The sequence below is a fragment of the Nuphar pumila genome, chromosome 5 (assembly GCF_984573655.1).
Source record: "Nuphar pumila chromosome 5, dmNupPumi1.hap1.1, whole genome shotgun sequence".
NCBI classification, from domain to species: domain Eukaryota; kingdom Viridiplantae; phylum Streptophyta; class Magnoliopsida; order Nymphaeales; family Nymphaeaceae; genus Nuphar; species Nuphar pumila.
The window spans coordinates 39,624,956-39,649,495 of NC_143253.1; the positions used below are offsets into that span (position 1 = coordinate 39,624,956).

The following is a 24,540-nucleotide window of genomic DNA, read 5'->3' on the forward strand; positions in this document are numbered from 1 at the left end:
CACTCATTATGATTTTTCGGTTTGCATCTAATTCATGTTTTCTTATTGACAATCGCTTTCCATTTGCTATTTTGATGTCCTGTATACATTACGATCTAAATATCTTTTGATTATTTCATATTAATCAGGATTATCAGTGATATTTCGGTTTCATATTCTTGAATTAAATTGTCTATTGTGAATAAACTTTCATTTACATTATCGATTTCCTGTATTGTTTTTTTTTTTAACTTCCTGCTTTTCCACTGTACCACCCTTCTCTCCTTGCCACATTCTCTTGCTATTCGCTTCTTTTGGAGTTCTTTTTTTTGGGTTTTTGTTGCAATTGAAGCCAACCAACATCCTCCATTCACCTGCATATGCCTTGAAGCATGAGGATGGTCAATTTCTTTATAAGGAAAGGTGTGAAAGGTTCTCAAGCATAAAGACAGTAACGCTGGTGAAAGAGATCGTGATCTTGAAGAGTTACGGTCTTTATTTTCTTAGTGAGCTCCATACATCAGAAGTTGGGAATATTATGGTGAGCAAAATGGTATTCAGCAAGGTCGGATTCAATCATCCCATTTTTCTTACGTTCATTCACTATCTAATGGGCTGGTTCTTTATGTTGACCTTAAAGGTATTGCCACTTCTCTCTGTGATCCCTTCTGCAAAATCTACTCCATTCTCTTCTTTATTTGCTTTAGGAATTGTCATATCCCTCTCCAATGGCCTTGCTAACATCAACCTAAAGTGCCATAGATTCTATCAGATGGCTAAAACTGCAGTTACTCCAACTATTGTACTGGCTAAATTCTGGTTGTTCAGCAAAAAAAAAAAAGGTTTCCTGCTCAAAGGTAATGACCCTGGTTGTGTAATCTATGAGTGTGGCTGTGGAAAACTGATACAGATTCGCAATCTCATCTCTTTGGGGCTTGTACAACATTAGCATAAGTAATCCCTAATGTAATCAATAAGATTCTTTGGTCCTGATTGCAGCAGCATGAAAACTGGACTGCAATGGTGTTTGATGTGTAAGACAACGCCAATTACCTTGCTTTTCTTGGTTGCTTTGATGCCTTGGTTTGATCCCTCGGGGGCGTTGTTCTTTGATTGAGGTTTCCCTAATACATTTGTTGTATTATTGTCAGCTACACTTGGCTTCCTACTTCAGTGGCTTGGTGCTTTGGCTCTTGAGGCGACTTCTGCAATTGCTCATGTTATTCCTGGACAATTCAAAACTTATGTAATCCTTCTCAGAGGACACCTTATTTTCCATTCCAATCCTCACCACACTTTACACACACCTCACTGTTGCACATATTCACTATATACTATTATTGTTGCACTTCATGCTTCTTTTGCAGCAGCTAGTCTCCGCAGCTGTTGCACTATCATACACATCACTGCGTATTTGTTGCATTAACACATATGCACCCATGCCTGTGTATTCACTACATAGGGCATATCAGATAACATTGCCATGATTGTGTGATCTCCTGTACCACTTCACTGCATACTCTTGCCTGTGCACAATCCTTGCATATTCTGCACCTATTCCACAACCTTCACTACACTCTATCTCATCGCCACACCAACCACTTGCTACTCGCAGCACCTTCACAACCGCCACCACACTACTTCCCCCTTTACATTTGCTGCATCACGACACCTATTTTCTTCACAATACATACTTCTCTCTATCACATTTCCAATATACTTCATTCACTTTCCACCATAGTATATCATGCCCCAGCCTCTTCAGTCCTTGTTCACACCTTCATAGCAAAAACCATCACTCATATTTCCCCTGTGCTCCAGCACTTTCACATGCATGACAGCGACAACGCCCCACAAGCTTACTTCTTCAGCTGCACCTTTTTTTTCTACAGCCGCCTCCATCGCTTGGCTATTGTCATCCCTCCCATATAAGTTTTACCAGTCACTGCCACAGTCGTCACTACCCCTGCTGCTCCTTACAACACCCTTTGCTGTCATTTGCAGCACAACAACCCCATTCACATTGTTTTACCATCCTATCTTCTGCAAAAATCAATATTCACATACCCTACCCACCTTTTTTTTTTACCTTCAGCCACTCATTCCCATTGTGTAACCCACAACATATCACCTATGTAATTTGCTATTGTTGCTTCTGTCATTCCTTCCCCACAGTTGTCAAATCATATTAGCAATTCACCCATCACAAATGCAGCCTCAAGCTCTGCAACAGATGTAGGCCCAGCGGTAAGCATTGATGCAGTCACAACCCACCTACTGCAGTGCATATGGTACATCACTTGCACTCTGTTATTCGCCTATTCCCCTGCACATTCATAACACCAGCATCTACAGCCCCTGTTGTCTTCCCTGCTGTACCCTTTCCCTGCATCTTACCTATAGCTATACTTTCACAACAAGCTTGGTAGCATACTATTACACTCCATAGGAATTTTCCTTTGTTTTCCTTTTGTTAGATGCATCCGGCCTCACATCCCTTAGTCGATACCTCAATATATTTGCATGGCATTCATCGAACTTCATGATTCACAAGCCACTTCATCAAGCACATCATGCCATTGCTTCTCATGTGCTAACCCTTATATGCATTCTCTTCTTAATTGAAAATGAATACCTACTTAGGTATGTATATCTCATCATTGGCACCCTTAGATTCAACGTAATATTTGCCATTTCCATTTCCCTCTCACTTTGTGCTAACTAAGTGTTTTGCAGGTAATGCATGGAAATGTCTATTTCTTTCCTAGAATTAGAAACCCCTTGTAATTTTAAATCCAATGATGTAATAGTTAGGTATCAATGAGAAATTTTATTTTCCTGCACTAGAATAGAATGTATGAACATACATATCTTAGAAATTATTTGTTTTCATATCATTTTCTTATTTTATTTTGAAAATTCATGAATGGGAACATGAATGGCACGTGCACCATTCTAATAAAAGGTGATTAAATCCTAAGTTGATGATTCGCATCAATGGCCATAGTCAAGGTGTGAACAAGACTTAGGATTTTCATCTTTTATGGAATAATACTGGATCCACATTGGATCTCATTGCAAAAAATCATCATATTTTCAAATATTTTCTTCTTTTACCAGAGTTTAATTTAAAATTAGCTCAATATATATATATATATCAATGGCCATAGTCAGGATATATTGAGAGTTAATTTCATTTTAAACTCTATAAAGGCACAAAAATGTGTTTTATTCTTCACTTGAATTTAAATATGATTACTATATAATACATTCAATGACCATAGTCAGGGATGTATTATATCTTTAATCTTATTTTAATTCACTTAAAGAATGAAATATGCTTTTCAAATTCAATTTCAAATTCTTTAATTCATTTCATCATTTAGGCTAGAACTACATCATATTTTCAAACGTTCCGTTTCGAAATCCAAGTGATTTTGAGATATATTTTCCCAGTATCTTCTTCATTTCTTAAATAAAACCTTCAACTCTTATTTTAAATTCATTTTTTCTCAAATCTATCTCATTTTTAAGATTCAAATTTCAATTTCAAAGTCTAATTTGACTTTGAAATTTCAAATTCATTTTTACATTCAAAAATTCAATTTCCCATTCAAATCGAATTTCAAAGTTCAATTCAACTTTGAAATTCCAAATTCATCTTCAAAATTCAATTTCAAATTCAATTCAACATTTCAGATGAAAATTCAAAGTTCAATTTAACTTTGAAATTTTCATATTCATCTCCTGATTCAAGTTTCATTCATTTCCTTCCTTTCAAAATTTCAAAAGTCAATTTAGATCTCTCAGATCCAATTCCAGATTTCAAATCCAATCTCATCTTGGATTCCAGACTTTTGATCTAATGCCATTTAGGATTCCAGATTTGGGATTAAAATTCATCTGGAAATCCAGATCTAAAAATCCAATTCTGTTTCCAAACTCCACCTAGACCCAAGATCCATTCTGATTTCAAACTTCAAATCTAGAATTCCACTCCATTTTTCAAATTCTATCTTGACTTTAGATCCATTTTTCAAATTCAGGTTCATCTCAATCCTTGATTATTTCGAAACTCAAGATTTATTCTAAGTCTTAAGTTAGAAAATCTAACTTCTCCAAATTCGTCTTCAACTTTCAAAAACCATTTCTTCATCATATTCTTCATAATTCTAAAATCACTTGGATAAAATTTCCAAATTCTTCTCAAAAGAGTATACATCTTTTGCATTTACAGAAGCATGATTCTTTATGCATTCTAGACTTAGAATAAATTCTTAGATAATATTTAGACAAAGCAAAAGGCATAAATTCAATCCTTGATTCGATTACCCCTGGTAAAGGCGCTAGGAACGATCGAACCTCGTACCGACGAGCGAGCCCCGTCTCCCAATTTTCCCATAAATATTTCAAAATGGAGGCGATAGTGATGTGCTTCGAAACAGACATCATCAACATTATCATCATCAGTAGCAACAACACTTTCAACTTACCCAGTGGCCTTTGCTAGTCACTGGGAACGATAGAAGGCAAATCCATCTACCAATGGAGGTCCTTATCTGCTTGGAATTTTTTTTTACACGATGAATATTGGCCGCAGATAAAGGTATGGATCCCAAACGGTAGAGAAAATGCAGACCGCAAGACCAACATTATTTGTCATGAAGTACATTGAAGATTAGGCAGATATTTTTGTTCTTGAAAAGCATGGTATGTGAACGATTGAGTGTCTTACAGTAAGAATAGATCAAACAGAAGGTCATCAGCATTCACCTGTTTATCATGCAGAATATCTCTGCTTTTTTTGGTATGGCGGCAAAGATTAAGGATGATTATGATCATTATATATTGCGTAAGCTTCAATATACTTCACGACAAATACGCCATAGTTGTATGTGTCATGAATATATTGATGTATCCATAGAAGATAACCACTATAATCATCATCAAAAATTATACAGATCTTTCAGCACAGCATGAAATAAATATGGAATCATGATCAAACACCATCCATCAAGCAAATGTAAAAGGAACATAGAAGAATAAAAAAGAAAGAAAAAACCATGGAAGAATAAGTAGGGAAAAGAAGAAGAAAAAGACGAGGTCATAAGAGAAAAAAGAAAAACAAGTTGCTCTGTTGCAGAAAAGAAAGTGGAAGAGATGTTAAATAGATTAGGGATTTATATCTGGACAACGGGTTGAGTTGGGTCAATCTCCCACCTAACTAGTGTTATAATAGGCAGTCGAAACGATGTTTTTTTTTTTATTTAAAGCACAATCAATTAATTTGCGTGCGGTTTTTGAAAAAGGGCGGTATGTGAAACAACATTTCCTTTATATTTGACTGACATGTCAAAGCAGTTCGGCAGGCTATCCATTAGCTTTCCTTTAGAACGACGTGTTCGTGAAAAGAACATTGCTTCATCGCAAAGGGGACATCGATATCTACATAGTAGATGATGAGACCAATACGTCCAAGGATGGCACTGAAGAAGACGATGATAGATAGATAGTCAGCGTTGATGAAGAAGAAGACCACCAGAGCTACCGGATCAACAATAGTGATTCAGGCGTATATTTTCTAAACCTCATGACTGGTTTAGGCGAATACTTTGCTCATGTCAGTGGCACATCCACAAAAAAGGGTGGGCGACAATGCTCCAAAGAGTTCGAAGAGAACATCAATCAGATGCAAGATAAATTTGCAGAAGGGAACAATATCAGTAATTTTGTACATATGTAACCACTATCAGTTTCTATGTCATCGGTTTGTATGTTAACAAGTTCATAAATTTTTGCAAGCAAACAATATCTGATTTCGTCAATTATATTCAAAGCAACGCAACAAGCAATACTATACACATCGTCACCCCTTATTTCATGGTATATCTGTTCTGATATTATTTTATTTACTTTTATGATTTACTCATGTTTCTTGGTGGTTAAACCTTACTATTATCACTATTTTGTTCAACAGACGTACGTCCGCCGAAAGCCATACACCATTGGATTTGAGGATGCACTACCATGTTGGAATAACGATGATCACTGCGGAGACTTTTGGATGAGTGAAAAGGTAAGTGAACAAACCTCTTGTCCAAGGTTTAGGCCTAACATTCCTATCACGATTTGTCAATCGATTTATAAAATATTATATTCATTCACATATTTTGCTTCCTACACTCTGGCAAACTGCTGAGCATTGGGTCTTATATGTGATAAAATTATGAGAAAAATAACTATGGTGCTACAATTCATTGGACTTTCACAGTGGTGTACAACGTGACGCTATGCATTTGGTAAGCTTCTGTCCATAGGTGTATCGTATCTTTTGTGGTGGCCCAGATTTTACTATATTCTTCATTAACCATAGGCGGGATTCCTAAACAACGTTTTGGGTGTCGACATTGGTGAGTGGATCTTGTTCTGTGCTGACCATGCTCCTTTACAAAGTAATGGGGTTGATTGTGGCATATTCGTAATGAAGTATATTAAAGCAATATACAATGGACGAGAACTTTGTTTCGACGTTGTATGATGTTTGTATCCTCTGTTATTGGGGACTCCATTTATATATTGGTTTCACATTACATTTTTTTTTGCAAGAAGATATACCAGGATTCCGCAATGAACTATGCCGAAATTTGACTGAGTTTAAAAATTCGTCTGACAAAAATAATTAGCCAACAAGACTACTTGCAAGGAAACGAATGGCACGATCTAGCCAAGATTAATATAATGTAAATAGTTTTTAACAGATTTTGGAGACTGTCTACACCAATTTGCGTAGGCAAATTTTGTAAGATTGTATACAAATTATGTAAATCTCTCTCGGTTGAAATAAAATTTGAACTTTACTAAACATGCTTATAAATCGTTGTAATGCTTTATCTACATAAATTAAAATTGCGGTCTGGATTATCGATGTGTGTGGTGAACAAATGCTTGTAATGTTTGCCCTTCATAAATGAAAATATTGTAACTGTTCTGAAATCGTTGTATAACTCACACTCCGTGAATGAAAATCGCGAAAATAGATTTGCGATGTATGCGGTCAACAAAGGCTTGTAATGTTCGCCCTTACGAAATGATAAGTAATTATCGATAAGAAATGTTTGTTCCTCAGAAATCGTTGTATTGTTGAACCTCCGTGAATGAAAATCGCAAAATTAAATTTTGGAATTATGTTGTCGACAAAGCAATATAATGTTCGCCCATCGTAAATGAAAATAGTGTAGAGCGAGAAGAGATGTTTGCTCCTTAGAAATTGTTGTATTGCTCAACATCCATGAATTAAAATTGCAAATATCGATGCTAGTTATGTAGTCTGAACAATGTCTCATTTTGTGCGATGGGTTTAGTTGGGGGAGTGACCCGACCCAACTCGTTGTTGAGGTCTAAATCCCTAATCTATACCTAACACAATTTGTTGGGACAATCTTGGACAAAATTATGGATTTTCCTATCCTGATTTAAAGAATGACATATAAAAGACCAAAAAGAGTTCTATAATCAAATCCACACGAGATGTGCTATCGTGATTTGAACACTTATGTCCTATCTCTTTGATTAGTTTTGTATACAGCTATATGAAATGACATTTATTAATTTCATTAATGCATAGTGTAATTTATTTACTCACTCTTTTTGAAAACTGGCGTAATTATTTGAAAACTGGTGTAATTATTTGAAAATTGGCGCAGGGTGATAGGACATTTCCTTTATATATGAATGACACATCACACATGTTATAGATGGTGTATTTCACTTTGCTTCATGAATAAGGAACTGACAAACCGACGATTCCTTTATAAATGACGTGTTCGTGAATCGATCATATAACTGACTTCATTGCAATTATGGTATCCGTCTTAACTTATTTTAGATTTTATCTAATCTCCAACACAATTATGTATAAAAAAAATTGTAAGTCTATGTATACAAATTATGTAAATACAAAACAACAATTTGTCAGTAGCAAACATCTCTTATCGATGTGGACTATTATCGTTTATGAAGGGCGAACATTACAAGCCTTTGTTGACCGCAAACATCGCAAAACTATTTTGAGATTTTCATTCATGGAGGTTGAGCAACACAACGATTTCTGAACAACAAACAAATCTTATAGATGTGGACTATTATCATTTATGAATGACAAACATTACAAGCATCTGTTGATCGCATACATCGCAAATCTATTTTGCAATTTTAATTCATGGAGGTTGAGCAATACAATGATTTATGAACAACAAACATCTCTTACCAATGTCGACTTCTATCATTTAAGAAGGGCGAACGATACAAACTATATTACTAAACCATACTACGAAGGCCATAAATGCATACTATTTAAAACCTAAACACTAATACCTAAAACCTAAACTCTAAACTCAAAAACTAAACCCTACTATCCAAACCCTAATTCCTGAAACCTACACCCTACTACTATCCAAGCAGGTTATATGTTTGATTCACGAACATGTCGTTTATGATGGATAAGTCAGTTTGTCGGTTCCTTGTTCATGAAGCAAAGCAAACCACACCATCTAGAAGATGAGTGACATGTCATTCATAAATAAAGGAAACATTGTTTCACCCTCTGCCATTTTTTAAATAATTGTGCCAGATTTCAAAAAGAGCAAACCACTAAATTGCATTCCGCATTATTTAAATTAATATATGTGATTTCATTTACATGTATACAAAACTAATCAATGCTCATGTCAGTAGCCGTCAAATCATGATAGCACTTCTCGTGTGGAATTCATATGAAAACTCTTTTTAGTCTTTTATATGTCATTGTGTAAATCATGATAGGCAAATACAAAACGTTGACCAAGCTCGTCAAAACAAATCTTGATAGGACAAATCATTGCGTCATTATCGATTTGCAAATATTATATAATATATCATTCAAATAGACAAAGCCAATCACAGAGTTCATCCTCAGCTGAACATGCTTTGCTCTCAAAGTGTTGCACATTCTTTGTTTTCGGAGATCCTCCAATGTTATCTCTCCTGGCACAAAGTTCATATTCCAGCTAGCAAGAGCTCTAGAGGGAACTCTAGAGAATATGCTTCACAAACCAATGCTCAGGCACTCACCACGTTCGTCATATCGTTCTTCATCGCATTCTTGCTTGCTGAGGATACGTCCTCTGCAAGCAAACGAGCTCAAGAAAATTGTTAGTGCATGTCCTACGTATTTGTCATGAAGTATATCGCAGGTAAGGTAGATATTTTTTCAACTGAGCAGTGTGGTATTCGAACAATGTAGGCTACGACAGTAGGAATAGATAAAATAGATGGTCACTGACATCACTCTGCCGACCCTGGCTATCAAGCACAGATAGAAGGAACACAGAAAAAAAAATACAAGAAACAAGAAGAAGAAAAAGTAGAAGAAGGAGAAGGCGGATGAGAAAAAAGAAGACGAAGAAGAAGCTGTGATGTCGCAGAAAAGAAAGAGGAAGAGAGGTCAAATAGATTAGGGTTTTAAATCTGGATAACGGGTCGGGTCTGGCAGGATGAGGTTTTATATATAGATCTCATAAATCTCATAAATCGTCAACCGGAATACAGGTCTCACATGGCATATCGATTGTTGACAATGAGCAGGATCTGAAATGATGTTTTTTATTTAAATGAATGACACATATTTTTGGTAACAGATCAAAATTGACAACATTTATTATTTAAGAGTTTTGATTTATAGACTTAAAATAACAACGATTTATACATTTAGCGCAGTAACGATATATTATATATAAAGTTACCGATAGCTTTATTGTTGAAGCAATTTATACGTTTAATTAAGGAACGATTTATATGTTCGATGTAATAGCGATTTATAAATATTAATTATAGTGATTCACGTGACAGCTATTAAATTACACGTATGCACGCTTGTGTAAGCTATTTCCATAAAAATTGCTAAATTAATATCTGAAAGACCCTCAGATTATACTTTTGCATGTACGCACCCTTTGCGGTCATCTATTGTCAGAACTTCTGCAGAAGAACATGGAGCTACCACCTTCAGATTATACTTTTGCATCTGCTCTTGTTGATTTAATATCTGAAAGACCTTCCGCTGCATGACAAAGGGTGGTCCGATAACAGACGACGGTAAAGGTGGTCCTGCAGCATACGACAGTAAAAAGTGGTCCAATCACAAACGACCGCAAAGGGTGCTCCCACAGCAGCAGACAACCACATTCATTTACAAAAATGTATGAGTGCTACACATTCTTTGCTCCTCATGCAAAGATCCGCAGTGTTGGGGAAACAAAACGCAGGCTTGTAGAAGCAAATAGACAGATCAAGTCTTCCCCATGTGAATCGATGGAAACGATGCAACGATGACAGTGGAAGTAAAACAAACAAACTCAACACAACACACGATGATTTACGTGGTTCCCTCTCAACTGAGGTACGTCCACGGCGACAAATAGGTCAGCACCTTCCACTATCTTTAAACAAAAATTACAAAGTGGCCAAAAAGGCATAAACCTTACAAACACACAAGGTGTAACAAATGAACAAGAGGATATACCTCACTCAAGAACAAGGAACGAATGATCTGAATAACTAGCTTGACGAAGCTGTCTTGAAAGAAATGTAACAACACTTCTTGCTCTTGGTCTCTCTGCACCCTTTCGGTGCCCTTAAAGTGTTTCTCACAGTGTCTCTCTAAAGTTCTACACGGTTTTTTTTTCACTCATCCAACTCTTAAATAGAGGATGGGATCCGCAATAAATACGAAAAGACTAAATGTCTTGCACAACTTAGGAAGCGTCTGCAGCGCCATATAAAAAATTGCTATTTCAGCGATAATACAAATCGACACTCAACTGAACCCATAAATCGCTATCCAGCAATACCAAAAAACATTATTCAGCTGAAGTCCCAAATCGTTGTCCAGATGACAGCACAAATCACTATCCAGCGATACCTGCAGATGTCACAAATCGCTATCCAGCGATACTCGCACTCATAATGCACCTTTACCACGATTTGTGCTCATGAACAACGCGATTGTTATCCACTTGTGATCGACGTAGAAATGAATTCGTAAATCATTATACCATGGTGTTTTACAAAATGATGTATGTCAACTAGACAGAGAGATTTGTCTAAATGAACGATAACCACATTCGCGATTTACACCACAACCTATGAAGGCTATATGTTGTAGCGATTTGCTAGTACGACAAATGTCTACGTCAACGATTTTTTCTATTCGCTTTTACGGGCGATTGGAAAAGATGGTTTAAGGATTTCGATTTTTTGCTTCAATAATAAAAAATGAGTTAAATTCTTGAATAGACATGTTTTCGTTTGAAAAAAAAAACAAAGACAAATCTTTGTCGCCGTAAATTCGTAACTATAAATTCACATGATTTACATGAGTTACAACTACTTTCATATATAAAAATTATTAATAGTTGGTTAGAATGTCTATGAGCAGCTGAGGATACATCCTCTCCAATGCAAAGGAGCTCAGTAGTAATGGCATTCCACTGTACCCTATTTCTCAGTAAACGAGCTTTGTTGTTTTGTTAAACTCTTAACAAATCTGACAATGTAGAAATCGGGTCATGCAAAGAGGCATGACAACTAAATTAATAGTCCACACGAGAGTCCTGTGTCCCATAGCTCGCTTTCGAATTCATCTGAGCCTGTCATAAAACAAAAAATATATGACACTGCATTAAGTTTTACAAGAAATGCAAACCCCCTCCCAACATTGATTACGTACCAAAAGACTTGTAAAACTGAAGTTATTGTTCCCAAAAATCTGGTCGGGAGGAATGAAGGTTACAACGTTGGATATTACGTCTTTACGGTATTGCTGCATGTTGGACCTTACACGAGTTAGATATTGACAAGCTTCACGTAATGCAAATAACATGGGAAACAATATAATGTCTTACATACCTGTTCATGTGAAGGCCTTTGTTGCTTTTGATTACAGGTTGGTTGTTTCTTAGACATTTTCTTGCCAACCAATTCTAGTACACCCTTTGCCCTCCGACGACTGCGATCAGAGGCAGGTTTTCTTTTGATACCCTTCGCTTGATGAATATGTTCATCATAATCAACAATGTTCACTACTGACTTGTTGAAGATGATGTTTACGCTTCGACGCAACTTCTCAGAAGTGTCAAGGGAAGCATGATTTTCACCTACGTTGTTCGATCCCATTATCTTTGACTGGTATTCATTAGCTGCAACAGACTGAAGGTGAATTAACTGCACATTTTCAAGTAACTCCCTTGCTGCTTTTCTCATGCATACATAGCATTCTTCACTTTTTGATGCCAAATCAACAACATGCATAAATGACCTACACAATTGTTGGTAACGGAAGGCTATGTGGCACTTCTCGTCAACACAAGATTTACTGACATTGTCCATATCCAGCATTTCAATCTTTGCTTGTCTCCTCCATCTTCGCATTACATAAGACTCAGGTATTTCTTGTATCTTCTCTTGATTAAGTATCTTTAATGCATGACGGCATAAAATACCTTTGAATTTATACATTTTGCATGAACATTCAACTTTTCCATTGTCAACATTGTAGGTGACATGTGCTTATTGCCTTTTCTGATGCTCTTGGCCCTCCTATAAAATATGGTATTTGTGCATATTTTCGGTTTGCACGAGTCCTTCTATATTGCAATTCATGACATGTATAACATCTTTTTTTATTCATTCAAATACAGTTGATGTATACCAATTTGCAGGTCGCATCAATATTTTCATGCCCAAAGTTAGAGGTTGTGTATTGAAGCATTTCACGTCTTGTTCAAGCTCATTCTATCTTAGACCGTCTATAAATAATTCATATTGTTCAATGAAGTGAAACATTGTTAAACATAAATACAGGGTTTTCTTCAGCGTGGCATGCATAGATTCAACTCTTTGTGTGCTTATCATATCTGCACAAAAGTATTGTCTTCCATATGCCAATGCCCACTTCTCTTTTTCTGCATATAAATTTTGTAACCAAGGACAATCTTTAAGATCCTCTATCTTAATCATTTCCTCCCAATCTGACATAAAGGTGACCTCGTCTACGCTCTTAAATACATACTTTATAAACTTTTTGTCAAACCCTGTCTTCTGATTAAATATGTGTCCTATGTTCTTTGTTGCATTTTGAAAGATATGCCACAAACATAGGCGATGATGTGCATCTGGCCACACATGAAGCACTGCAGCTGCAATTGCATGATCACCATCTATAAGTATAGCTTTAGGTTGTTTCTCATTCATTGCATGTGTAAATACTTTGAACAACCACTCAAAGCTTTCCTTGGTCTGGTCATACAAAAAAGTGTCGCCTAATATACAACTCTATGAGTGATGGTTCACTCTGACAAACTGCGCAAATGGCCACTGTTCAGTATTAATTTTCACTGTAGTATCAAATACAAGCACATCATTAAAACATTCATAATCTACTCTTGACTTTGGATTTGCCCAAAACATATTCACAGCATATCCATCTTTATCCAATTGCATTGCACTAAAGAAACCAGGGTCAATGCTTGATTTCTTCTGTAAGTAATCAACCAAAGAACATATTTCTCCATTCTTTATGTTATCTGTCCTCTTCTTTCTCAAGTGGTTTCTTTGATCCAAAGGTGTGAATGGCACATTATCGTGACCACCATCTATGTGGGCAAACAAATTGTATGTCTTCCTTGGTGCAATGCCTGCGCTACCGGCTATTTCAACCATTACAGTATGCGCTACAGTTACTTTACGATGTGACCTTAGCATAAGAGTCATAAATGATGCAGATAAATCATGATTATGATCACTGATTAAAGTATGAACTAGAAATTTCCCATTCAGAAGTCTTCTCAACACCATTCTCGCTTGACATCCACATCTTGATTCTGGCATACTCCTTGTTGAATTTCCAATTGATTTCTTCCAACCTTGCTTGGAACAAACATATGTCTTTCTCACCATGACATCCTGTGCATTTTTTGACCAAGAAAACCTTCTAACACTCAAACCAACTTTTAAGGCATAATCATTGTAAAATTTATATGCAACTTACTCATTAATAAAACTGCATTCTTTCTACTGAAACATAGTCAAGTGTACTTCCATGTACATTCTCAGTGCCTGCACTTTTATTAAGTGTACTATCATGATCGTCTACCTCATTATCGAATTGCATTTCTTCTACTGGAACATTCAAGTCAAGAGTGAATCTAATGCCTGCACCCTTCTTATCATGTGCATCATTAGTGCACATGTTCACTTCTTCAGGTGCGTCATTAGTATAGATGTTCAATTCTCTATATCTTTCAAATGATTGAGATAGATCATCTTCATTACAACCAGATGATAAGCTCACCACTGTTATAAGCAAGATATCAATTTGTGTTAGCAAGCGCATACGTTTACTACGATTTAATCAGGATGCATATAACAATAAATAATGATAAGGTTAAGCAAGTCAAAGAAACGATTTAATGAATTACAGTATAAAAGCAACTACGGTCTGATATTTGCTTATACTGAGCATTGAGTTGTTACTTACCATGCTAATAAAAAAAACGACATCTCATCCATGTGTGTTGAAGATAACGCTTTCATTATATCCATGAGGTTGTGAAGCAAGTTCAATAGAAATCGCTAACTGAGCAATGATTTGAATACGAAAATCACCACCGCAAGCGTGTAAAAATGTGTTTCTGAACGCACACGTTTTCAAAGTCTGTCTATAAATATCTTACAAATACATAGTACAAAACATATAATATCTTACAAATCGATATACATATCGAATAATATATTGCAAATCGATACGGTAATTCAGCATAGTAACTTACAAATCGACTATACAAAACCATAATATCTTAAAAGTCGATAAATATATCGCAAAATATATTACAAATCGATACGAAAAATGAACATAATAGCAAACAAATTGATATTAACTAACAAAATAATACCTCACAAATCGGTAGTATGTTACCAATACAATGGTTTGAGATACAATGCATATACTGAGTGAATGGAGGATACCTGATGGGGTAGAGGCCCTTCCTAGTATTTGTAAATAAGCATTCTTGTCAACAGGTCCCAGCGTCTTACAAATATCGATAAGTTTTCAACCATCGTAAGGACAAGATCTACCTACAATAACAAACCAACGCCTTAATGGCACACAAGACGACATACGTTCTTCATCGATAGCATGATGAGATGGAAAGCTACTCACGACGCCTTAATGGCACTGGTTGGAATGTTTGTGCGTCATTGCTTTCTTCCATAATGCCTAACAACAATGAAAAAGAAGAGAAGACACTGGAATGTTTTGTAAGCAAGATATCAATTTGTGTTAGCAAGCGCGTACGTTTACTATGATTTAATCAGGATGCATATAAAAACGGATATCGATAAGGTTAAGCAAGTCAAAGAAATGATATAATGAATCACAGTATAAAAGCAATTGCGGTTTAATATTTGCTTATATTGAGCATCGAGTTGTTACTTACCATGCCAATAAAAGAAACGACATGTCATCCATGTGTGTTGACGATAATGCTTTCATTATATCCATGAGGCTGTGAAGTGAGTTTAATAGAAATCGCTCACTGAGCAGCGATTTGAATACGAGAATCGCCACCACATGCGTGTAACAATGTGTTTCTGAACGCACACATTTTCAAAGTTTGTCTACTAATATCTTACAAATACATACTACAAAACATATAATATCTTACAAATCGATATACATATCGAATAATATATTTCAAATCGATACGACAATTCAGCATAGTAACTTACAAATCGACAATACAAAACCATAATATCTTAAAAATTGATAAATATATCGCAAAATATATTACAAATCAATACGAAAATTGAGCATAATAGCAAACAAATCGATATTAACTAACAAAACAATACCTCACAAATCGGTAGTATGTTACTAATACAACGATTTGAGATACAATATATATACTGAGTGAATGGAGGATACCTGATGGGGTAGAGGCCCTTCCTAGCATTTGTAAACAAGCATTCTTGTCAACAGGTCTCAGCGTCTTACAAATATCGATAAGTTTCCAATCATCGTAAGGACAAGATCTACCTGCAATAACAAAACAATGTCTTAATGGCACACAAGACGACATGCGTTCTTCATCGATAGCATGATGAGATGGAAAGCTACTTATGATGCCTTAATGGCACTGGTTGGAATGTTTATGCGTCATTGCTTTCTACCATAATGTCTAACGACAATGAAAAAGAAGAGAAGACACGGGAATGTTTTGTAAGCAAGATATCAATTTGCGTTAGCAAGCATATACGTTTACTACGATTTAATCAGGATGCATATATATATAAAAACGGATACTAATAAGGTTAAGCAAGTCAAAGAAACAATATAATGAATCACAGTATAAAAGCAACTGCGGTTTGATATTTGCTTATACTGAGCATCGAGTTGTTACTTACCATGCCAATAAAATAAACAACATGTCGTACATGTGTGTTGAAGATAACGCTTTCATTATATCCACGAGGCTGTGAAGCAAGTTCAATAGAAATTGCTCATTGAGCAGCGATTTGAATACGAGAATCGCCACCGCATGCGTGTAACAATGTGCTTCTGCACACACACATTTTTAAAGTATGTCTACAAATATCTTACAAATACATACTACAAAACATATAATATCTTACAAATTGATATACATATCGAATAATATATTTCAAATCGATACGGCAATTCAGCATAATAACTTACAAATCGATAATACAAAACCATAATATCTTAAAAATCGACAATACAAAACCATAATATCTTTAAAATCGATAAATATATCACAAAATATATTACAAATTGATACGGAAATTGAGCATAATAGCAAACAAATCGATATTAACTAACAAAATAATACCTCACAAATCGGTAGTATGTTACTAATATAACGGTTTGAGATACAATGCATATACTGAGTGAATGGAGGATACCTGATAGGGTAGAGGCCCTTCCTAGCATTTGTAAACAAGCATTCTTGTCAACAAGTCTCAGCGTCTTATAAATATCGATAAGTTTTCAACCATCATAAGGACAAGATCTACCTGCAATAACAAAACAATGCCTTAATGGCAGGCACACAAGACGACATGTGTTCTTCATCGATAGCATGATGAGATGGAAAGCTACTCACGACGCCTTAATGACACTGGTTGGAATGTTTGTGCATCATTGCTTTCTTCCATAATGCCTAACGATAACGAAAAAGAAGAGAAGACACATAAATGTTTTGTAACACAAGGCAGGAACGAGAAGGCGACAATGTGTTGTAAAACAGGATAAAAAACAAGGCGGGAACCTCGATTGGAGACGACGGCAAAGTTTGTGTTGTCAATGAGAGCTACTGTTACAGCAGATGGCGCAAGAGTTTAATGAATAGGATGAAAACGGAATGTCTCGACTTTAAATAGTTAACATCAAACTTTCTGGATGGAGGACTTTTTTGTCCTTTTCTCGAATCATCGTTTCCCAACTTTTGAATGGAGGACTTTTTTGTCCTTTTCTCGAACCGTCGTTTCATGGCAAGAATAGCAAGAAAGGGTACTTAAGTCTTTGCAACCGCACCAGACTCTGATGCTAAGTGATGTCAACATACACGGGAATACGAGCCCCATGTGCTTATATACGTGGCGCTCATTCAGACCCCCGAACACAGACGTGGGATTCAGTGAATCATTGGGGGAGAACATACACCACCCTCCTGCCTATTCCGGGGTGAAGCGTATAGATTTTCTGCCGATATGATACGTACGATACTGACAACTTTGGTATTAACCACTTGGAGGTGGGCCATATGATAGAGCATCAATCTCTCATAGGTCCCACTACCTGAAATGGGGTTTTCCCTCGATAAATCTATAAAAATTAGCATTTTTATTGATAATGATTGATTTAGGTTAAGAGGCCTGGTTTGAGAAGCAACCATCGAACCCCTTTATCTTTGAACTAAGGCTTTGCTGAATGCTATTAGAACTATGGACCAAACGTCGGTGGACCAAATTCTCTAGCTCTGTTAGCAGGCGAACTGTACTGCAGAAACTATTACTGTACGTATGCCGATTGTCATAGACTGTTAGGCTCAATCAACAAGAGTGTAAGAATAAAAAAAAGGGTCCAAAAGTGAAGGTGCTGAGTCTACTTAAGCTAACCATGTTCTCTTCGGTTTCCTCATTTGGCTTTGGCTAGGGAGTGACTCGTGACATCCCAAGACACAAGGTTGAAACTGGATGTGCTCCCTGGTGGGCAAGGAAGACGCCACTGTAAACAAGGTGTGGTTCAACCGATTGTACCTTCCTGAGAATAGAAGAACATATTTGAGTATTGCTATACTTTAAAGAAAAAAATATTTTCTCTTCAATGTCACAACTCGGAGGTTTACTATTGGGGGTAATGTTTGCTACCTTGTGGGTAAGGAACCCTCTAATGAAAACGTGTAATATTTTTATTTTTTCAGTTTTTTTTTTAACATCTAACCCTTTAGATGTGATCTACATATTAATTTTTTTGGTTACATGGGTTGAAACATCAACATATTTTTATGTTGAAAGACTATAATCCAAAGATTGATTCCTACTATTTGACTATATTGAACACATCACTGAAGTCAGATTTAGTCAAAACAACCTCCCCTATGAATTCCAATTAGGAGGTTCCCTGCCCACAAGGGCAGCAAATGTTGATCCCTTTTCTATCTGGCTATCCAAAAAGAAAAACATATGTTTTCCTCAACGTCACAAATTGAAGCCCCAATGAATTCTCAAAAATTGTTTTTATTGCAAAAATATAGGAGATAAAAAATCATTACAATAATTGTTTTTTCTGTAACAAGATAAAATTAATCATATTTTCAAAATATCAGCAATACTTGTGACAGGTCCTGTAAAGCCATGCATCAAAATGCAACAATGGGAATGTGAAGCAAGTTTCAAGTTAGTGAAGGAGTACACGAGGTGATTGCTATAGATTGAAAGATCTCACCTGTCAATCAATGCCTGCTTAGAGAATAAGCATAGAGAACTTTCTCTAGGACTCACAGTGGCAGCAAAATGGATAAGCTAGGCCTATAGGCAGGAGGAATCCAAAGAATCCCCAAGCTATCAAAATAGTCTACTGCTAATCCAATGCTGGAAGTTGTTTTCATCATGCATCATAGGCCAATTACAGGAGCATGGGCACGGGGGCGCGCGCGCACACACACACACACACACACACACACAGTTCAACTCATGATATTTGACATCTCTGTGGGCATTTCCTAAATTTTGTAAAAATATTTACCATCCTTCCTCCCCATCAGCATCATCACCCAAACATGATAAATTCATGCTTGAACCACAACACCAATCTATGCTGGATGATATCAAGAGTGCTGCAACCCAAAAATACCTCCAAAAGGACGTGTTTAGGCATCATCAATTGTCATGATGACATGGTCAGTCCTCTATGGTCATCATTTTCTTCCAAACAAAGGGCGGTGCAGTATGTCTCCCATTCATGCTAGTTTTATGAAAAAAACAAAACAGTATAAGCTAGGGACTTCGATTACCAGATCATATATAAATATTATCAGATAATAAATAGAAAATTAAATTTACACTTGTATAGGCATGAATCTATTGCACCAGTACAAATAATTCCCTCCATAGGGTTGAATCATCCCTTAACAGAAACTTCAAACCATATAAGTCATCCCCACCTGCAAGATGTTCATGTGTGGCACACTCAAATTTGCTGCACCAGCTCTGCAGTTCCTTCTCAAGAAGGCATAGAAGTAGTTGATAATCAGTTTCTTGATGAACAATGAATTCTTCCTTGCTCTCACATCTCCATGTGCTAGTAGATACGTGACACCCGAGTCCACAGCTTCTCTCAAAGCTGAGAGCTCATACTCTAAACCTGGATCCTCATCTGATGAGAGACCACTAGCTGTGAACAGCAACCTGCTTGCAGTCTCAGAAGATGACTCAGATGGCACTATTCCAGGGTAATCAACCCTTTGATCTGCCATTAGAGGGATTTGAAGCTCTCCAGCCCCACACGGCACTGCTGAACCCCTTGACAGAACTGACTCATTATCAAATTCCATGTCAGATTGGCTATTCTCAAGTGCCAGTTCCTGAGCCTCCTTCCTCAAGAACTTCTCAAGACTTTCTATCAAAAGCTGTTCAAATGAGTGATGATCCTCCTTCCTTACGTCTTTGTACCCGTACCTAGCTATGCAACGAAACATATGGTAATCTTTCGGGCAGACCCTTCTGAAAAGAAACCTCTCCTCTTGAGGAACAACAGGTATAGGTACATACTTGATGCAGACGAACACAATTGTTGAATGTATAGCTGGAAGACTGAGCAGAAACTGCCCAAAAATAGAAGGAACACCTTGAACAAGCTCATTGTATACCAATCCAATTCCAGGTACTCTAACAGTACCAAGAGTGGAACCAAGATCGAGCAGGAAATCCATTGATATCTTTTCCCTCACCTCACTCTCATACTTTAGCACACTGCCATAGTTCCAAAAAAACATCACACAGAGAAAACAAGTTGCAAAAGCAAGAGGCAGCCACCCACCCTCCTTGATCTTGCTCAGTACAGCAGATAAGTAAATGAGCTCCACTGACCCAAATATCGCGGGAAAGCTTAGAGCCAGGAAAAGGTTTTTCTGCCATATGAGAAGCATCACTAGTGTAACCAATGTGGTGCTAACCATCATAACCATAACCTCTGCAATGCCTGCAAAATGAATGTTTTGTTAAACACAGAGTTACCGGAAGCGCCATAGGAAATGGGGAAGCCCACTTCCCGGAAGCACAAAATGTCGCGCTTCCAAAATGTGTTGGGAAGCGCAAAAAAAATTGGGAAGCATGCTTTCCCCTTCTTTTTTTTGTATTTTTATTTTTATTTTTCTCTTTTTTCGCTTCCCCCTCACTTCCTAGGTCGCTTCCGGTTCGCTTCCTAGGTCGCTTCCGAGACGATTCCTGGTTCGCTTCTAAGTTGTCCCACGCTTCCCGCTTCCTAAAATTTTGAAAGTGTCTCGCCTCCCGAATCGATTCCCGCTCACATTTTCTCGACTGGCAACTTTGGTTAAACGCTAACATATTAAAGAGAACTGGCTGAAGACTTTAATTTTTAAGAACTGTAGTGTAGTTATTGCTTGTATTTAAGAAAAAGTGAACTGACTCAGTAGTTAGGGAACCAAATCTAAGTAGTTTTAGTTCAGATAATTAGAATCAATCTCAAAGAAAAGTAACTGGAGAAATTTGTCAGGCTAACATAATATGAACCCAGATAAAGTCTGCCAGTACCTTGGCAGCTGATGAGCAGCATTAATAGATGTCGGGCTGTCTAAGTTAATTAGCCTAAAGATACCTTAAAAAACATTTAATGTCAGAGTACTTACCATATGCATTAGCTATATCATTTGTGCTTCTGAATGTGGCAACCACAACAATACACATAGTCATCAGGAACCAGTTGATCACAGGAATATAAATCTGACCCATGTATCTCTTGGAGGTGTGAACGATCTTCAGCCTTGGGAAACAGCCCAGAGCCATGGCCTGTTTGATACATGAAAAGGTGGCTGATATCATGGCTTGACTTGCAACCACAGCAGCAACTGTGGCTATCACAAATACTGGCCAGAATAGACCCTCTTTCCTCAGAACAAAAAAGTGAACAGCTGTTACTAAAGTATGACCATCTTGCAGAAAACAATGAATGGGAAACGATGATCCAGTAGGACTAGTACACATGATGGATCAGGAAAAAACCTAAAGTTCCAAATAATGCTTCTAATCTGTTAGCAATTGTAGTGGTGCCAACAATTACATTTTAGCTTTCAGGATATATAATTCAAATCAACAATTACATTCAAATCCAATATGAAAAAAAAATCAGCTTGAAGCATTTCAGAGACATTTATATAGAAACCTTATCCCCTACCTACACCTTGAAAGCAGAACTCTATTCATTTTTACATGCTTGAAATGTGAATGCTGAGACAATTAATCTATCCTTAAATTCCAGAAATTTCAACTGTATCAGCTTTGCATGAAAAACTCACCTGGAATAGCATCATAAAATATTCTTTGGGCTGAAGTTGGATATTCCATTAGATATGCAGCTTGGCCCATGTAAGCTAAAATAAGGCAGGGAAACACCACACATGTGAAGGCAATCTGTGAAATAAGAAATACTTTAAAGAGGAAGTCCAAGAAAAATTAAATTCAAAAGTTTATAACAACATGCATCACTGTAAGTACTATAAACATTAGAAAGCTGAAACAGTAATCAGATATAACCTGAGTGAACAAGTAATTGAGCAAATTGGGACACAGTTCTACACTGGTTGTGATAAAGCTCAAGCCCACTAAATTGGACCTAGAAGATGTAATGCTCAAAAGTACACGTGACAAGACAAGACAAAATGAAAAGGTAAAACAGTTATTGTCCTTTTAACAAATCAGAAAGCCAAAGATAACAGCATTTGCAAAACAAGCAACCAGAAGGTCCAGAACCATTCTGGAGATCTTTTCTTCCTTTAGAATAGAAAAAATGCAGATAAGTGAATCATTTTCTTTTTGGCTGCCAGGTCATTAAAAAAAAAAGTTCCAAAGTGTAGTTTCTCATTTTCTTTTTGGCATAAATATCTCATTAAGTTAAACAAAAATGACTCGCCCAACAGTCCTTGGCTTGGTCCAGTCTGGACAGTGTAATAAAATATGCGAAAAAACAAAATAAGAACCTCAATGGGCTTACATTAACATAAACACAAAGTGCACATGCACAAATCCACCATGGGACAATACAGGCTGCCAACATAGGCAATACAAACAACCAAGGGCAATACCATGCATTTAAGGCACGAAAGTAAGATTAAAAATAAATATTTTTTTCATAATATACTCATAAAATGAGTTACAATGCTTTAGAAGAACAATAAAGAACAAGAGAGGGGTTCACCCTTATTTATACACAAGAGGTAGTATTCAAATAGAGTTATTGAATTCTCAACAGTTATAAATATAGTTGTTGAAGTGTTCCAACAGCTTTATTGACTAGTCAACTCTAAATTGACTACTCCAAAAAGAATCTAACAGCTCTATTTGATCTTTAACCAAATAGTCCCTATAAAAACAGAAAAGGACAAAAAGAACAAAATAAAGTAAAAATACTAATGTGCCCCTAACAAGCACAACCTATTACAAAGATTGAAATGACCAAAATATGGGTATTTACCCATTACATCATTATATATATATATAACTTAACACTCTCCCTCAAACTTATGGTGTGATAACCGAAAGTTTGAAAATACAAGTCCTCGAAGGTCTTAATAAAATACAAGTCTTCATTAAATACAAGTTTTCATTAACAATCTTCACCAAATGCCTTTATCAAGTATCTCCATCTTCATAAAATGATGCATTAAAAACAGAATTTTTTTCTCAACCCATATCATCTTTAAGAACCTGTAAAGATAACAAAAACAAAGGTTCCAACTACACAAAGAAAGATATCCTAACTAAATATTTTTTAAAGAAAATGTTTTAACACAATAGTTATGTAAATAGTTTCAAAATGTATTTTGAACGAGAATAACACAAATTAAAGTAGATGGATATAATATTATAGTATATATATATAGATAGATATATAGATATATATATATATGAAATGAGGATGGTTAAGTTCTCCAACAAAATATAAAGGTACTATAAACTACACAATTTTTAAAAATGAGTAAGATATGCACCTTAAGCAATAATTCTAGAAACATTAGACAATCATTAAAAAAGATAAGAGGAGCATATCTCAAAGAGAAATTTTATGAAAACAAATTTAGATAATCATAAACCCAAAATCAACATATTTTTCAAGAAAACATAAACATTGATCATAAGGGAATTTAATCACTAAAGAGCATATAAATTATCAAGAAAAGATAAATAATCATGCATTAATAATATTCCAAATTTTAGAAAAATACTTCAAATAAAACAAATCATCAATTTATACTAAAAACAACACATACAAAGTATAACGCTTCAAAAAAGAACCCTCAAGAAAAGAGGAGTTAATTAAATTTATGCATACAACAATGTGAACAAGACAATCAATACAAAACATATATATGCAATATTTTTAATGCACATAGTAATGAATGAGAGCAATCTCATAAATCACAACCCATTAAAATTCACTCACACAACCTAGAATGAGTTTAAGTACAAAGGACCAAATAAAAAAATGTATGTTATCAATGAAATGTATGAAATTTTATCAATAAACGGTTTTTCATACAATAAAAAATAAGTAGTAAAAGTTTAGAATTTTAATAAAGAGATTTTAAAAATCCTATATCAATAAGTGATATTTTGCAAACCTCAACAATAGTTCAACTACTACAAACAATCACTTCACTAGACCTCCAAACCTCAAAATTCAAGTGTATTAGCTACTAGAACAAATAG

The 24,540-nt window shown here is 35.9% G+C and overlaps 1 protein-coding gene and 1 pseudogene across 2 annotated transcripts in view; one reads left to right on the forward strand and one right to left on the reverse strand.

Moving 5' to 3' along the window:
- Positions 1-420: 420 nt before the first annotated feature.
- LOC149837409 (nucleotide-sugar uncharacterized transporter 2 pseudogene) lies at positions 421-1,405 on the forward strand (annotated as a pseudogene).
- An 18,184-nt stretch (positions 1,406-19,589) lies between these two features.
- LOC149837410 (putative potassium transporter 12) overlaps positions 19,590-24,540 on the reverse strand; it is a 53,388-nt gene continuing 48,437 nt past the window's right edge. Inside the window, exons 7-9 of one of the 2 annotated variants that reach the window (XM_090006020.1) lie at positions 22,131-22,245; positions 21,465-21,701; positions 19,590-20,797 (exon numbers count right to left, since the gene is read on the reverse strand). In XM_090006020.1, the coding sequence (XP_089862146.1) occupies positions 19,737-20,797; positions 21,465-21,701; positions 22,131-22,245 (1,413 nt within the window). In that variant the 3' untranslated portion in view covers positions 19,590-19,736. Of the gene's footprint in view, positions 20,798-21,464; positions 21,720-22,130; positions 22,246-24,540 lie in introns of both variants that reach the window. The other variant, XM_090006019.1, reaches the window with a different exon arrangement.